This window comes from Bombus affinis, chromosome 5, assembly GCF_024516045.1.
Source record: "Bombus affinis isolate iyBomAffi1 chromosome 5, iyBomAffi1.2, whole genome shotgun sequence".
NCBI lineage: Eukaryota > Metazoa > Arthropoda > Insecta > Hymenoptera > Apidae > Bombus > Bombus affinis.
Window position 1 is genome coordinate 15,154,165 of NC_066348.1, and position 18,976 is coordinate 15,173,140.

An 18,976-nucleotide genomic window follows, 5' to 3' on the forward strand; every position below is an offset into this window, starting at 1 on the left:
GCTATCAGGATTCCTTGCGTGGCAGGCACAGGAATACTTCGCTAAGAGGATTACATAGCTCCCGAAAGATTGTATTTAAGTATGACGTAGGGTAGCTGAATAAGAAGATCGATACCCCAAAGTACGTTTAATACCTCGAATCCCTAATAATAACCCCGGTGCGACCCCTGCGGCGCGGCACGGCGTGGCAACTGAACCACCAGCTGATTCCTAGGTACGCATGTACCCGCGGAATAGAGATTATAAGGAGGTGAACCACGCGACGATGTGTCATGTCTTTATTCATAGCACGGATTTACCACCATTGCACGTTATTTAACGAGCATCCCCTGTAATCCACATTTACCGCAACCGATAATCCAAAGAGCATACTGTATCTTTCTACGTCCCTTAGGGTGGTACATATAAAATATCGTTTCTCTAAAGTTTCAATGTATTTGGATTTTAGATAATACCACTCATTAAGTTTCGTCCTATCTGCAAACTGACCGACTCCACTTTCCCTAAATTTGTCAATTTCATTACGTAAATATCTATATAATATCTCTATAATACATTATATAAATTAATAATAGATTTTCAAAATAATAAACGGCACTAAAAATAAATTCATTCGTCGCAAGGAGATGACATAAACGTTGGCAATGACGTCTTAACTTATATCTGATTAAAAGATTTATTCGAAGAAACATTTCGTATGCATCAACCTAATGTTTCTCTCTCTCTTTCTCTCTCTCGCTCTCTCTGTATATATCTCTGTATGTATGTACCCCTCCTCGTACAAGCCGCTGGAAACTCTCTGGCCGCGTAAACACTCGTTTCAAACAGTGCAACTACGTTGCGTATTAATTTCCCGCGGCCGCGATATTTATCGACGCCGACCGGAGGAGAACACCCCCGGTGATTAATATTTAGCTTTTATATCCTTTGACAAATATAAACGTCGCTATACGCAGACCGGTTGTGTATTTTCGTTTCGGTTTCCGGGTGGATCGCGCGACTGGTTTTCACCCTGTGCTTCCCTTCCCGTTCTCTCGTTTTCGACTAGCTTACTTTACATTTCTATCGATCGTCCGCAAACGATTTCATCGCTTGGTAGCCATATAACTTTTGAACTTGGAACGAAGAGAAAGGAATTTTAATTAGACCGAAGCTTGATTCCTTTCGACAAAGTGCATCGTGAGATGAGATTCTTGGGACCACCACGCTATAATACGAAGGACCATGGTGTTCATCAGTCCATTGCTATTTTCCATAAAATAGTCGTATTTGTCCGGACTCGATGATCTCTATCTTGTCTATTTATTTTCTTTTTGGTCAGTCTCGGAACTAAACTTGGTCGATCTTCAGTGGAAGAAATTGAAACTCGCGAAACCAAGTATCAAAGATGATAGTGAACGTTTTTTCGAATAAGTACAAAACACGTTCTCCTGGCGTTCAAGTACCAGCAAGATGATATTAGATTTACCGTCAGGAGCTCATTGGAGCACCAATATTCAGGACTTCGACATTGTGTAACGCTGCGGGAACCACAGAGCCATTGAGAAACACAATCAGTCATCAAGCAACGCCCATTCAAGACGCCCTCAGGTCGGAACGCTTGATGCTATTTGTAAATATACGGAGCTTGTTGAGCCACTCTAGAGTTAAACATCGTCGCGAGTGAGTCTCTTCTCGAACAATCTCCCGCAACATTAATTGCATCGCGAGCGGAAGATGCCTCCCGTTTACGTGTCTCTACCGCAATAACTCTGCTGCCTTCTCCATCAGCCATGGAGTACCACCTGAAATATCCGCGCAAAATCCAAATCCAAGTATCGAGAGTGCTTGTTAGGTAGATGGAAGATGAGCAAGTTCTATTACATATATACGTACGAACCTCTCGTCGAAAGTCAAATTGATCAACTCCACTTTTCCCAAGTTTCTCGATTTTACTGTCCAAGTACATGATTAATGTTCAAATTCTCGAAACTTCGACTTCTCGAAACAACGAGTCTATTTCGCTAAGTCTATGATTAATGGTTACAGTGGATATATTTTCCGATGAACAAACATTATTCTACGTGCGCACTATGTAACACGGAGGAAAGATTCGTTCGTCTGTATCGAACCATAAGAAAAACGATCGAAAGCAGGTTCTCGTCGAGATGTTTGCTCTCTCACATCGCACAGAAAGTACAATGGCGCGTCTTCGTGTCACGTAATCGCATTGGGACGAACATCAGGGAAGGGGAGTGAAAGAGTAAAAAGACGGCGCTTCTCAAACGTGTCAATTCACTGGCCAGGCAGCGTTTCCTCTCTTTTTCGCGCAAATAAAGCTAAACTGGACAAAGGAGGGCGTATAGCCTGGAAGCGCGTAGGAAATAGAGTCGTAGCCGCGCGCTGCTAAATCAGGATAATGGTGCCCCATGGGAAGCTGCATCGTACTATCGCGAGTTGTTACGTTCTGACACAATGCTTTTGCACTGGTGGGACTAGATGAGGGGTTCAGAGGGACAAGCAGAGGTTGTTCTGCAACGGACGTTACCCTGCGTTCCATCGTGTTTCAACCCTTCCCTCTATCTCTCTCGACCCAGTGGCTGTTGTATCCATCCACTTTGCGGTCCTCCTCGTAGACCTTTGTTTCTCTCGTTTCGCTTTTTCTGCGGCTTCTTGCGGTCTACCCATGGAATCGAATTCAATGTTTTTACGCGATCGATCGATCGGTATCTAAATCTTTGCCGCGTCGTTCGTGGTTTATGGTTAATACAGAATGGTTACATTTGCGGTAACAGTGGCTACGCTCGAGCATTCTTTTTGTATTTGTAAATAGCTTGGATTTAATATATATTATATCTCTCCTGATATATAGCAAGGTTGTAAATTAAACGACAGTGAAACGATATCGAATAATATCTTGGGCTTCGGTGCTTTATATCGCACGACCCTGTGCAATAACAAAATACAACTCGCGACTAATTGTGTCAATATTCTATATTCTACACATCCTATAATATTCTACAAAAAGAAAAAAAACATTGCAAGATTGTCTATTAGAAATTTCTTCGTACAGTTCTCGTTAAGGTTTCCGACTCTCGCCTTCTTATATTCCTATCAAACGTCCAAAAAGTGATGATTTCACCCATGATTGATTTTACAGCTTCTCCATATCGTATTCCGAACTACAAGAACGACTGCAATATTTCAAAAATAAATAGCAGCTTACTCACCAGAGATATTCTAATAGACCCCTTTCACTTTCCCGAATGCTCCTTCCCATTTGATCGCCCGGCGCTTCTTCCTCTCACCTTCTACCCTCGCATTCTTTCCGCTCTCATTTTGCACCCTTCGCGTCTCAGCTTTCTCCTACACACTTTCTGTTTCATGTCTCCCTCCATTTACTCTATTTCCTCGGTGCCCTCGTACTTCATCCCCCACCCTGTGTGTCACTTGGGCACAGCCCATAACAACGTGGGCCGAGACGATGGGGACGAGAGATAAACCTGGCGCCAGCCAGTCCAACCCCTTCGAACGCGCGGAACTGTTGGAACTTCTACGACCCCTTTTCAACCCCCTTCCTGTGTACCCCAGGCGCGTAGATCAACGACAGGTTATACCGGTGAACGTCAGTGAATGATCGATTATACGCGTTTGTTCCTACGTCGTGCGCATAAACAAACTAACTTCCTCCAGAGGAAGGATGCGTGTCCCTATCAGCCGCGACTTAAATTCCTAATTAATCGAGAGATCGAGCAGCACTTTACGTCATCCGTCCTTGCTTTCTAACTTTCTAGACAAAAGAGAGAATGTAAAGCTGTAGAGACGCGTACTGATCGGAGAACATATTTACGATCAGCGCTCACGCGATTTTCCTAAACTTTATGATTTGATGGCAACTTTGACGATTTATGGTAAGATTTGTTTCCAACTTTACCGATAATCGCGATAGTCGAGTCTCGTAACTACGGATTTTTACGAATTAACGGGAAATTTAAAGACACAAGAATTCGTAGAATTTTACAATGTGCAAAAATATAAAATACGCGAAGTAGAGTACTCGTTATATTTTCCGTAGATAATTCTGTATTTATAAAAATATACACTTTCATAAAAGTCACATCATAAAATGTGTCGAACGTTTGACGTATTCGTCGGAACTCCAGTTCATCCGAATACGCGTCCATTGTAACCATAATCCAACACGTGAAACAAGCAAGAAACCGATGAATGGTGGAAGTATCCCTAAGGGATGGAGAGAAAAGGCTTCCCATGAGAAGAGACGGTCGTGCAAAGAGGCTGAATAAACGGGAACGTAAGAAAACTCATTTACCAGCACATCGAACAGAGGTGGTTCAAAAGCCAGACTGGTATTCGAGCCTCCCCTTCACAAGGCCTGGTGCACTGGCATTCTGGCGTTCCGGTGTTCTGGCGCGCCCCATAACAACGTAGGCCGAAACGATGGGGTAGAGAGATAAATCTGGTGCCAGCCAGTCCCAACCCCAGCGTGCGAAACCAGCAGAACTCTCTGTTTCCCCTCTATCTAAGCCTATACTAACTACCGTCCGCGGCCCACTAAACTGCACGCCTAAACGCACACGACCAAGTATTTAAGTAGCTTCGAAGCGAGCCCCTCCTTCGCGTTGATACGCATTATTACTGCACCTGCATACTGTTGATTCCTCCCCTGTTCGCCTCTTAGCTTCTTTTATCGGGGAACAAAAAATGTTCTACTTCAGTGTTGCGTTATATCGTTGCTGTTCTATTAGCTGCTTTGAAATCTCAATTTCTGCATATACTCGTAAGCAGAGTAGAGAATTGCATCGTATGGTGGAAGCTCTCAATGGAAAATAGGGGTAACTGTGGTAGCTATTGACAGAAAACGATTATGGGGAAAGTAGGGACCGTGTGTGGGGTTGAAAAGGCTGAAAAGTGATGTTTGTTAGTTATGGGAAATCAACGGTTTTGCTTAACCCCTGCCAGGCTTTGTAGTATTTGATATTTTATCTAAATTGGCTTGTATTCAGTAAATTAATTTTTAAAAATATATTCGTAATACAGACGAATTTGTATATTTTTAGAACCAGTAACGTATCTACCTTGATATATATCTACTAAGATTCATTTATGACACACAAGACCATGATTCATGCGTAAAAGGAATCGAGTAGAATAGAATGTTAAATTTAGTACGACGTAGCAATGGAATAATTCTTCGTATACGTAGAATAATAATGTAGGAAACTAAATAGCGAGCTTAGGGGTAATTATGAAGGGAAAAATCCTCAGACCTTCTGGAATAAGTAAAAAATAACGTTTATCCGGAGTTTTGAGCCGAAAATTAGGCGAGTCCTTTTTAAGGAGAACTTAGCACGTTCTCAGTTCTCCAAAGCGAATAACCCTGAAAAATAGTAAAAAAATAGAGTGGAAGTGCGGGCAAGGAGAGCTCGAGACACGTTTCGGTGGCAGCGGCTCGGCGGAATATTCAACTAACGTTCGCATACATTAGAATGGTAAATCTCTGGGCTATCCTCCGTATCTATGCAATCTCATGCCCCTGGAAGTTCGGCACAGGCTGGAATAGCGTACACCAAAACGATAGGATTAGAGAGATAACCTGTCCAACTCGACCGTGCGAAACCAGCGAAACGCCACCCCTATCTCTGGACCCACTAATACACTCGCCCTTACGCGTATGCGACTATCGCGTGAGAGAACACTAACGTGCACTGTCCCGACGATATTTATTATCGCTTTGTTAAAGCCGCAAACTCTTATTGAAAGATACTCTCGACTGAAGAGACTTACCATGGGATTTGCCTGTAGAAGTGGCATTGCTTGGATCAGAGTTTAATTAAGGGTATTTCCATTTGGAAGAGTCATTTTTGGACGACGTGTATGTAGAATAAAATATTGTTAGATAATTGTAAAATTGTTGATTGGTCGTGTTCGATCACATAATTTTTTTACACTTTTATTAATACTATTTTAGCGCGCGATTAACTCAAAAAATATGTAACGAATAGTAATTTATAGGAAATCTTTATAGTATTTGATAATCGTAGATCGAGGGGCATCAAATTTTTTGAGTATCTATGATCATGTTTAGTCGTACAATTTCATTAATTGGAATGCAGATTTTTGTTATTACCATCTTTTTACAGAACGAATTTAGTCTTTGAAGAACGTCATGGATGAAATGGTATCCCCTGTGAATTTTAAATAAACTCAAGGATCTAACAAAATCGAGTCATCTGTCTCTTAAAATAACTCTTCTTCTAGTCTTTCATAGTGTATAACTACAGACGTGTTTTATCTTTTCACAAACCTTACAACAGAGGTTTAAGCTTAAGAAATTGTTGAACGATAACAAAACGTGAGCACAGGAAATCCAACGACGCAGTCACGGACAGAAGACCAAAGAAATTCCTGTTCCGTGAGACAACGTTCGCGTAAAATTGGAAGGAAAACAGGATGCGGCAAAGCTAACGAACAAAGAACGTTAAACGTCGTAGAACGAGTTGGTAGCTGGAAATGAAACGAATCGAATGGGTGTAATGCGATTAATAAGCGCGATCGATCCCGTGGACGATTAAACGAATCAACGTGGATCGTTTAGCTGGTAATAACAACGCGAATAATGAGCGAGGGAAAAAATCCTTTGTGTGTTCGCCGCGTCGACAGAGCGGAAGAGGAGGTGGTAGCTGGATGGGAAATCCTATTCGGAAAGATTGATAACGACCCACATTCGCGATGAACGCGTTAATAACCGAAAACCGATCGGATGCGCTTCGACGATACGAGAAAGCCTCGCGAATGATGGAATTAAAAAAGGATATCGAGGCTCGTGCGAATTATCGGATTTGCTCAGCCGATCGGTTGCTCATCGCGTGTCGAGAGCACGCCTCGTTACGCTTTTTAACTGGAATCAAGAGGTCGATCGACAGTAATCTACACGGTTTGAACAAGAAACGCGAGCAATCTTTAGATCGATATTTGCTAATTAAAGCAAATCGTCGTTACAGTTAAATCGTTGCTTGGTAAATCGAATCTCTAAGAACTGAAATCTTTCAGTTGTCAAGATTTTATCGAGTTTTTCAAATAAGAATAGTGAAAAAGAAAGAAAACCGCTCGAAGGAACGTTGATATAAGAATTAATTTTTTCTCAATTTTAGAGATTCCAATTCGAATAAAGACAAATAGTAGTTAAAATCCTCTGTAGCTTTAGACATTTTTTTTTTTTTTTTTTTGGATCACAATGGTTCGAGTTAACAAGATTCGGCTGCTCGTAGTTTGTAGGAGCGTGAAACGAGCGGAGCTGCAAATTCGAAGGACGAATCGATCGAGAGGGGATACGCGATTAGAACACACCAACTACGAGGGTGACTTGGCAGAAGAAAATTAACGAATGCTAAAGAGCCGTGGCAAGTGTTTTGCTGTAAGCCCCTGGTTCGATCCCCCCGCGATCCTACTTTATTTATCACGCACTCTCGCTTTATTGGCCTCGAGCAATGAATCGAGAGTATCGGGGTAGAAAGGAATTTCCTTATTGTCTTTTTCGAGGGACGCAAGCTCGATCTGTCTTGGAAGGAAGAGTTCGGTCTCGAGAATCTATGATTGCTTTAGGAATGCCAATGAATCCTACGATCCCAGAGGCTAATGGCTCTCCTTGCTAATGCGAAAAGTGTTTTCTAATTTATTTACTTCTTAAGTTAAGATTTGCGGGGTTCGGTCATTAATACACCGTGGACGTTTATTACACGTATCTGAGTAAAGAAGTGGAATCTGTGCAATGATTTGTTTCACTCTGGATATTCTGAATATTTTTGCATATTAGATGCAGTGACTACGAAAAGTATATTCGTCATATCATTTACGTACTAAATAATCTAACAGTTTTATATGGTTACAAAAATTTCATATTACAAAGATAAAATATAGAAAAATAAGGGTTGTATAGAGATACTTTTCGCAGCCACCGTACATGCCATAAATTTGTTTCACGTTTTAATACCCCATAGATACATAAATATTCGTAGCCGAGTGACGGGGCGTGTTGGATCTTTAAAACGTGTGTTATCTTCACGGTTGTATGTAACATTTCGGTGACTTTTAAATCTTTTAAACTCCATTATCACAGTTGCTCGCCTGACTCATCAATTCCTAGACTTGGACAGAATTTCGATAAAAATCATATTTCTAATCGAGTTGATGTCGAAAGCCGCTGGGAAGTTGAACGAGCGAGGCAGCCAGTAAAATGTATAGAAAGAAGCTAAATATCCTAACGCGTGTAAATGAAACTGCTCAAAGTACCGGGAGGCAAAGAGTTACACAAATTCGTTTTTATTTGCGCTTGGAAAATTCGCGGAGCCATCGGTTTTCCAGGACGGGTCGACGTGGAAATTTGTTGGCAGCGGATTCGCGGGATCGCTGCTCGCCGATACGCTGATACAAGCTCGCGCAATCACTTTCGATTATCTGAAAAACCGTCGGTGATTAAAATGACGCCCACGATAAATCTCTGACTCTCTGTTGGAGGAAGAAAAAAAGTTGATACTGGAAGCTTTGAATGCAAATCGGGGGCGAAGAGTCACGGTGCTCATGCGGTATCCTCGACTAATTATATTTGACAGCGATTTGTGCTTGCGAATTTCGCGCGTTTTTCAAATTCCTCCGGCGTTGATTTACGCGCGGTCGATTCCCGTCGCCTGGCGCATACATCGTAATTGATAAAGCGAGGAAAGCTTGTTGTTACGCCGAAACTGTCGACCGTAAATCCCGTCCCCGATGATCCGGAAAAACAGCAACGATTACAATGACGCCCCGCAATAAATCCTTGTCGGCGCCTCTAAGAGGAGCGATAGCATTATCGAGCCACTCCGATGAAAGTTATCTCGTTCGACTGGAATTTTTGACGTTAATTCTGATCAAGATAGCGGCTTGCTGTCTTCGCGGCTATTTTCGAGCTAATTATAGGGTCGCCATTACCGGCTAGTTTTGAGCGCTGTAGAGATTTATGAAAGTATTCGGACATTTATCGTCGAACATTTTTCACGAATATATTTCGAATATTTAACGGATGAAACAGTTTTTCGTCTGTGACATGATTTTATTAACAAAGTTTGGAAAAGAGAATCGAAAATTTCTATGCTACCTATTAAAATGTATGTGTCACGGTATATCCAATCTCATTTTTCATATTCACATTTTTATCAAACATATTTCTTTGTTAACTTCGAAGCTTGTTCGCGACTTTTTTTTCTTTTTTATTCGATCATTCCACGATAAGAATTTTTTACCGGGCGAACACAACAATAACGATAATCGTTAAGCGTATTAAACTGTTGGTACCCCGAACACTCGACACGCGCTGAATATTCATTAACGATTTGTTTCTCGTTACGCCGCTGATCTATCATAATCCCGATTTGCATAGCGTGAAAAATCTGTTTGTCGTGTTCCCGCACGCGATCAGCCGAAAAACCAGCCCCTATTAAAAGGATAAATCAACGACAGAGCGAAAGGGAGAGGAAGAGGGAGGAGGTAGGAAGGGAAAGAGAGGGAGAGAGAGAGAGAGAGAGAGAGAGAGAGAGAGAGAGAGAGAAGGAGCAAAAGAGACTGTACGAGAGGGTGGAGTGAGAGCGTGGGATGATAGAAGGTGACACACGGCGCATGCAATTGATCTCGCGAAGCGTTTTCGACGCCGAACTAATCGGGTTTGACCGCCGCGCTTCTGTAAAGTATCGAACGCGGCACGCGTCGACATAATTCACTTATGTTTGTTATGGGTTGCCATGGAGTGAGATATAACCTAGCCGAAACAGCTATTGTTGGCGACCCGCCAAAACCCAGCAAATATAGACGCCCGTTTGCTCTCTGTACCCCCTAAGATTCGTAACTCGTTCATTACTCTCCGCGATTGTTCCTTTTGTTTTCCAACCGGGCTTCCCTCTTTCCCCCTTTTCGTTCTCCATTTGCTACCAGCTTTGCGACCTCGTCCGCTGCCTTCTGTTTACGGACCGCTGGCAAAAATAAACTTGGCTACCTGCTTTCCGGTAATTTAATTGGATTATCAAAGTTGTTAATAGAAACGTGTCTCTGCTTCTGGCTTTAGCCGTTTAATTCGAAAGATATTTTTTCAAGGACACTTTAGAAGTTGCAAATTTTACGTTATACACGAGCAATTCGATTAACTTCTCGTTTTATGCTTTCTTTCGTACGTAGTTGAATAAAATCAAGTCAACGATATACGAAATACCAATATGGAAAGCTTATTCGCTAAACTAAGCTGTCTTTTGCTATAAATATTCGGATAAAATACATCTCCGTTTCATTACAGCGCTATATCAATATGTATGTTTGTACTCGGTAATTGTCAATCCGAATAATCGAAACCGATGTCGAAGCTCAAAAACTACACTCTGTTGCAAGTAGAATCTACTTTTCGTGGAAACTACGATCCATATGAGTAACGGGATTCGATGCTACGAGACAAGAAACTGCAGAATGCAGCCACTTGCTTCCCAAAAGACACGGATACGTAAACTTGGTTTCTCTAGAGCCAACAAATCCCATTTACTCAACTCGCCTCTGTCCACTCCATGCCGCCACGTCTTCAAAATGACTTGGACCCAGAACCAACCGAAGTTTGAACAAAAACGCGCGGATTTCTCCTCTGCAGCAAACAAAATCCATTTAGAGTTGCGAGCAAAGATGATAATGGATATTCCTTTCCATCCTTAACGCCCAAGCCATGTAATCGCGATAGAAAAAGTTTCGCGAAGAGACCGGATCTCCCCCGATAGAAGAAGCGAAGAGAACACCCTGGAAAAAGTTGTTGAATTTTGGCCAGGGTCCGCCTGGACGGACGCTGAATTTTGAGTTGAACCGATGAGCCAGTGAACTGAGATGAAAAAGGCAAAAAGGAAAAGCGAGACGAAGAAGAGAGGCCGCGAAGGAGCGGCGTAACGCGTCCGATCCGACCGTGCTCGTTTAATATTCCGGCGCGCAACCGCGCGGAGTGCCGGTCCAGACGCAAGCTGCCTCGGTTATCCGGTCGAAACTCGGCGTTCCAAAAGTTTCGTGACAGCCTCTCGTTGAGTTTCGCTACTAACCTTCCCATCCGGTCTGCTCGCGAAATTTCGCGGCGCGCGACTTGCAACCGGATCGGACCTGATCGATGCGACGATACCAACGACTTCGTTAACTTGTACGGGATTGGGTTACATGGAGGAATAATGGGGTTGTCGGGTGGAGAGAGAAGAATTGGCAGCAGAAGCTGTTAGGGTTGAAAGAGATTGAGGAAGTAGAAGGGTGGATCTTTGATATCATCCCTATTATGTAGCTCTTGGATATCTTATTGTTAGTGAGACTACATGCAAGAACAAATTGTTGGAATCGGGTTGAGAAACAGACGCCGATTATACGGGGTGATTTTCTTGCCGGGGGCCTTGAAAGAAGAAGTCGCTGGTCGGTTATTGTTGTAATAATCGCTTGCGTAATGAATGCGCGATTCGTAATCCGTCTTGAAGTTGATCAGCCTGAATTTTTTTAAGTCAAGGTGTACTTTCTTCTGACAATTATTGACTTATTCATGAAAGATGAGTAAGATATTTTTAAACGATGCCAGTAACAATAGGTACTTATCGTTGGTTGCATGGAGGAATAAAAACTTGCGGAATTACTTCGACGATGGTTACTACGGTATGTAGCTGTTCGAAACAAACACGAAAATATTGGAAAACAACAACGTATTGTACGTGTACAATATTCCGGCCGCACTATGCGAAAGTTACTGAGAAATTACGCGCGCAGGGGATGAAAAGTGTCGTTCCAGGCTGGAACTTGGGCGCGGCGAATAAATTTGTAAGGGTGTATTAACCGCGCCGGAGGAAGATGAAATTAACGTTGTAACAAGATTCTACGAACCCGAGAAGTAACTTACCATCGCTTAAATTAATATCATTGCCATTCATAACACGATATTCTTATACAGAATAAAGAACGAAAGATCCAGCCGCGTATATTTTTCATAGTATCGTACAAACTGAATCGTGTATCTTAAAATTCCTAATAAAACGTCTAAATCTCTTCCTTGCTGAATTTTCAATATATTAGATCGTTGATTTAAATAGAATTAGATGTTTTTCCGTCGACAACTTGACGAATCTTTCCTTCAAAAATCGTTTATCTTTCCTAATAACCATTTTCTTTAAATAATCTGCGTAGGCTTCTGGGCTATTTAATTTCGTATCTGCGTCTCGTGATCGTGACTTGTAACTTCTATACAACATATTTTCAGAATTAATTTTAGAGTTGTCGATAATAAATATAATCGCGATAGTCGAGTTTCCTAACAATCAATGAAATTTCATATTCTTTCGTATACCGTACATAATACATTCATAAGAAACGTTCACAAATGTTCGAACACGTCCGTGGGTCTTCCGTCTAATCTTCAATCTCCTTAAAATTCCTACGCACCAGAGAAAGGCGCGATTCAGCGTGAAATACCGATCGATCCAAGAGCAGGTTTATTTATACTCGCGTGTCGTTGACAGTCACGAAATCCTCAGGATGGTCTTTCACTCCACGCCATGTCGACTGGATTAACGTTTGGCAACTGGGTCAGCTGCAGCCTCGATATCAACCGGCTCTCCATCTTTTTCGCTCGCTCCGTGGCGTATGCATCGCCATCCATGAAAGTTGCGGCATAAGGATTTTATTTATGAGTTTGTTTGCGGACGAGCGCGACCCTCTCGCCGATAAGTGGCTATGGGGCCCTCGTTGGGAGCGTGCTTCTGGCAGATTGCGCTCGTGGTTATGGGGATGCACGAAGGGAGAGACAGAGATACAGAGAGACAAAGAGAGAAAGAGCGGAGAGACCGCTTAGCAGAGAGGGAATTGGCCCGATAACGGGTCCGAGGCTTGTATGGTTCTTTATTTACCATAAAATTCGACTGGTGCTCGCCAAGCGGAATGGATTTCGCGACCGCGGCTAAAATTTTATTACCGTCGGCATGACAAACCGCCCAATTACTAACTACCGATACGTTAATAGAGCCATTTTTTTCTGGTATAAAAAAGAGGAGAAAAAAAGGGCAACCGCGACCCGCATACGAACTAACAAAAAAAAAAGAAGAAAAAAGCTGTATTCTTTATTCGATCAGCGACGCACTGTCCATCGGCTGACCGCAACGGACGGCGGCGGAAAGGGGATGAAACACGGGGACATTTTTGTTCGCGTTCGTCCGCGCGAGCTCGATAAAAGCGCAACGATCTCGGAATGAAAGAGCGTTTAGCGCTCGAATCGGTCGCTGTACCGTACCGAAAACGCGGTTGATGATCGGGAAAATCGAACTACGCCAGTGTTTCGTCGGAACCGCAAGTTTTTCTGTTTCATCCGTGTAACATGACGCATCGCAACGTTTTCCACACTTTTATCCGACCAACGTCAAACGGACCAAGAAAACAAGAAAAGGGGAAAGAAAGAAGGACGAAAAAAAGACGAAACCTTCCACCCTAGTGGTTATGGCAACTCGCACGATTTCGATAAGGGCTGCAATTACTTATCGACCCGGTAATTGTCCGGCTAGATTACAACTATCAAGGAAAAAGGCCCCTGTTCCTCGACCCTCGCCGCGAGGGTACACGCGCATGAAAATATTGTGCAAGATGAACGGAGAGGAAAAAGTAAGAGGGAGAAAAGCCGAACGCAACGTGTACGTGTACCGACGTATCAATTTACTCGGTAACTAGTTATCCGCGCTTCCCTGTGCGCGTATACTTACCAGATTGGCTGGTAGCAGGAACGTAGAGCATGGTATTCACGAAAACCAGCCCCGAGACCAGACGCATTACATTCGAACGAACGTATTCATATTCATAGGTGTTCCGCGAATTCCCAGGATTTCGCGATCTTACCAACGGATCCAGACACGCACCCTCTCTCCCGTCTCCCTGTGAACGCCGAGCCGTTTCGATAAGTACCGGCTCACGTGATTTACCGTAATTTCGGCACGCGGAGGATCGTGTCTCGCGTGTTCGCGCGCCAATACCTTGCTTTACTTTTATTACCGATCCACCGGCTTCCCTTCCGGCTGCTTCCCCTCTGTTGTGTTTCACAAAAAATTAGAATAGCTCGTCGGCCGATTAAATCGTTGCTTGCGAGAAAATTGAGGAACAGACCCCGCTTTCGTGACCTTTCAGCAATTGTTAGGGCTGAAATTGCGAGGCTTTTAGAGACGATTTCGGATAGTTAAGAAGCGAGGCAAGTACCTGCAATTTTTGATATTTCCCTTTGCAAGGAAACTTGGTAGTGAAAGGAATAATTGAGATTTTTCTTGTTGAGAGCGTAGTATATAGGATGGGCTAGGGTGGATTAAATTTTTGTCGATAAAATGAAAATGCTGCAATGAAAGCAGATATCGTTAAGTTGCTTCTGACCATACCTCGCTATAGTTCCGTTTTAGAGTTTATTAAGGAGAAACGAAGAAACTCAGAATTAAAAGATATTGTTTGATAAGACAAACAAAAATGAGATCACTAAAAGAGAAAATATAACGCGGACGAATATGTTTGTTATTGGAAAGAAACACAAGTGAAAATCAAGAATAATCAAATTGTTCTGGAAAACAGTTTGAACGAAGGAATGACAACTCGGTGCAGAACGGTAATCCAGTTGGAATCTCGTTGGTTTTCGTACGATAAAGTCGATTTTCGAGATCGGTTCGAATAACGAGCGAACAGCGTAACGAAGCAATAGAAATTGCAGAGAATAATGACACACGAGCCATGGCGGAAGCGTAACCACGAGAAATATCCGAAAACCCGGGCTGCTCGTAATCGGATCTTGAAAAGGGAAACAAATGGATCCAATTAACGACATCCAAACGTGGAATATTGAAAATATCGAACGAAGTAATTAAAATACACATGGTCCGCCGGGTCCTTTTAACAAATTGATTCCGACGTTACCATGCATATATGTAGACCGGCTCGCGAATGTATTTGGACATTTACCGTAAAATCTTTCTGTAGATGTATCGTATGTGCTATACAAAATATTTTGAAATTTCATTAGCATTGTAATGGAACACAATTACCATCGTTAAGTGGGAGAAGTTTGTAGTATATCCAAAAATATATATAGAGACCAGTAAAAAATTAATTACAAACGTACTCTACCCAGAGATAAAAAAATATCTGAGCGAACGAATCAATTTGTATCAATGTGTGTCAATAATCTGTGATCTTTATCTTCTAATTATATTAGATTGTCCGGAAAGTTTCTTTCGTTTCATAAGGTGATAATAAATGAACAACAATTTCTGTTTTGTATTATTTTATTGAATTAGATATGATCCATTTCGTTGTATTTCTATTATTATGTTCGTGCATAATTCAATGAACTAGTATAAAACAAAGGACACTGTGCGTCTATTATTTCCTTATAAAACGAAAGAAACTTTTCGGACAACCTAATACATATGTTTAAGACGACGATCTATATCAAATATAATATTTTCGAGAAACGTATATTCACAATAATCATTTCGTTACTTTCATGTGCATTTCCAAACTTGTTCTAAACTTTTCAAAAAAAGTATTTTACAATAAATGTTCGAATAAGTTTACGAAACACTATATACATACAATGTACATACGTATGCACCAAAATTGAATCTTTTGACGACAACGTATCATCGTTGAAGATAATCGACATCGTGTAATGATGTCGTGAAAATAAATGAAGGAAGGTTACGTCGTTCTCATGTAGGCGCGCGGAATTAAGTATGACGACGCGCTCATTTCTTTCGAGCATCTTTTCCAACGCTTTAAGACGATAGGAAAACAAACTGTTGCTGTCAGCAAGGCCCGACTCTGCGATTTGTACCGGCTTCTATGAATTATCGATCTATTTGCAGCACCCACCGATATTTTTGCCGCATCTTATTTTCATCCCCCTGTCCTTGCACGTACTCCCCCACGAACGATTTTTCTTCCTATCATTCGGACCGTTAAATTAACCACAAGCACAACATTCAAAACATTGGCGAACATTCGATACGTATTTCCCACTAATTCTCCGTTCTTTATTCTAAACATCTTGTCTGCCAAAGATTTATATTGCCAACCAAAAATCTGGAAACACTTCTTCAATCACTTCTAACTTTGTTATTAAATTAACGCTATAACTATTAATAATGATATTCTTTATTTTGATACAATCGTTGGCAACGGGATATTCTAGGATAGGAACATTCTAAAGCGATCCTTTTCACTTCTACGGATTCTGTAGAATTTTATATACATCCCGTGGGTTTCCATGGATTCTGTGAATTTTTCTAACGATTCCGAATTTTTCACCATGCCACTGTAATATACCTATGTATCGGAAAATTCTATAATACGAGAAATTTGATCGAAAAATTGTTGAACGTAGACGTGGAAAAAATGAAGGCGACCAAATCAGCGTTCGGCGTGTTTGTCTCCTTTCAATTCGTCTCATTTAGAAACGCAGATAAAGCTGTCAGGTCGGCACAAAAATAGAACTTACGTAACAAAGACGGTGGAAATTGGTCGATTCGTGACCAGCGATTCCGCGAATAGAGAGGCGAGAATCAAAAGCAGGTCGGAATTCGTGAAATCACGGGCATCGTCAGTCGTCGCTGGATTTATTTGTCTGTCATCGATTATCGAATGGTATTGGTCGTTGTTATTCCTATGCTGCCACGTTGTTCAGGAACTCGTCCTCCTAATTCCTTTACTATTCGCATACGAAGGATCTTCGATGAAATTTCCTCTTTCTGTGTTCTCGTCCACGAACTTCCTCTTCTCCTATTTCTTTTTATTTTCGAAGGTATCCGTCCTTGGACTCCTGCCTCGAATTAGCTACATGTTTCTAGTTAACTTTACACGCTAATAACATCTGGTGGATATCTTTCGCGCAAATATATACAATTTTTCAATGTTGATCGATATTCGAACAGTATTCGCGTTGTAGTTAAAATACCGTGGTAGATTCGAGTTAATAAATACTTCTCGACCAACTAATCAAAAGAAACACAGAACGAGAACACATCGCTCGTTATTTAAAGATACAAGAAAAGAAATAAGAGTGATTTATGAACAACTACAAATACCGAAAAAAATCTTGTCGCCATCTGCGACAGGTTTCAAGTTCGCTGCACGACACATTGGATGCAAGATATCGCTACGATATCCGCTGGATCTTAAGTCTACCAGCTTGAAACGCGTTTCACGTCCGTTGATAAGCCGTTCGAAATGTAATGAGCAGATCACGACAAGGCAGCCACATAATCATTCACCCGATGCGACATTTCGCGTAATAAGTTTAATCGCTGATGCTAGCTGGCGGTCAGTGTTGCACGACTTCCGGTTAACGAGTAGCTAAAGCGCTCGTTTCTTACGATCCTCCGCGTTCGATGAATCGAAACGCGTACACAGACCACGTTCCAATCGGACGTCGTAAAGATAAACCGATTCGCCATTCAAGCGATCCGAACGTTTATTATTGAACACGCAGGCGGACTCGAAGCGAACATCCAGATATTTAGAACGTTTCCAGGTCCGACTTCTTCTTCGACACTCCAGCTGCTTGCATTAACAATGACGCGGTGAATGGTAGATGGAAACATCTATTGTTTTTTTCGTTTGACTATCCTCATTTCCGAAGAATAATATTTTTTATCTATTTCCCACATTTTCGCTGAGGCATAATAATATCTTTTCCTATTTGAAGAATATTTCAGCGATAAATCGCGGTAAGATAATTGATTATATACAATTTAAAATATTCTTCCGATCTTAAATATCCTTGCAAATAGAGTGGGACATTATTTTGGATTGTTTGAATATTTTAAATAAAAGGGACATTACTCTAAAAAAATACCGTAGAGGAAAAAATATTCGGCGATAACTGAATTAATATTCGATCGGAGATGTGGTTTCTTCGTGCTTATTTAAGAATGCGCGTCGTATATAAATTTTCTTAATATTTAAGAGAATTTCCTTAGATACTGAACATTAAAAATTTATCCCGCAGGTGACATGGAGATCTTGGCGTACTTCTTCGGCCCCATTGGTTTCCTACTTGCAGTGAACCTGTTATTCTTCGCAGCGACTGCCCGCGAGCTAACTTGTGGTCTATGGAAGGGCGAATTCGTGAAGAGCACCACAGAACGGTAAGCGAATTGATCCAGTTCGACCGAACGACTTGGAAAATCGAGGAGCACGGCTCACCGCGTCTGACTGTCCCCCCGAATCTGCCAGCTCTAAATTAAGTTCCGATCTGGTTTACGCGTTACTTCCCGGATACTCGCCAGTCTTGCACACGACGGATATGACTGTTCAAAGCGTATAACCCTGAAAGAAAAAGAAATATTTACCTTAAAAAGTTCCCGGCCGAATCGACGAGTCGAATTCGTAAACGTATTCTGTGCTTCGCGAACGGCCACGCGGTCTTCGTTTCGCGTAAATATTTGGCCAATTTCTTCCAGGAACGTGTACCATTGGTACCGCTCGACGATCTTTTCGGAGAACGATCGAGAAGAAGAAAAATCGACGATCCGCGCGTAGAAATCGAACTTTCGTCACGTTGCGTGCAACATTTTACTTTCGTCAGTTCCGTGGGTACACGCAAGACCCGGTTTACGCTACGTGCGGGTTATTTTCAGAATCTTGCAAGCGTTAGACCGTAGCTACGTTTACGGAAGATGTAGATCTAGCGCTAAGCCTAAAACGCTAAAAGTTTGCCAGTTACTTTAGATCGCAGATAGAGAGAAACCTCTTTCTGACCTGAGTATTATCTACAGTTCAATCTTGCCCACGCTATCGCCGCACTTTACACCCATACCATCTCGTAACCGAGTTCTCAGATAAACGGAAATTACCAGGAAACGTTTGGAGGCGCGCGTCCTTGCTAATCACCGCGAGATGCAACCGCGTCTCATTTCCTCGGGAAGTTAAGAGGGAAACG

At 42.0% G+C, this 18,976-nt stretch overlaps 1 protein-coding gene across 1 annotated transcript in view; it reads left to right on the top strand.

Moving 5' to 3' along the window:
* Positions 1–18,976, top strand: part of LOC126915983 (probable G-protein coupled receptor Mth-like 1) — a 152,472-nt gene that overhangs the window by 121,208 nt on the left and 12,288 nt on the right. The window contains exon 6 of the mRNA XM_050721297.1: positions 18,044–18,182. Coding sequence (XP_050577254.1) covers positions 18,044–18,182 — 139 coding nt within the window. The remainder of the gene's footprint in view (positions 1–18,043; positions 18,183–18,976) is intronic.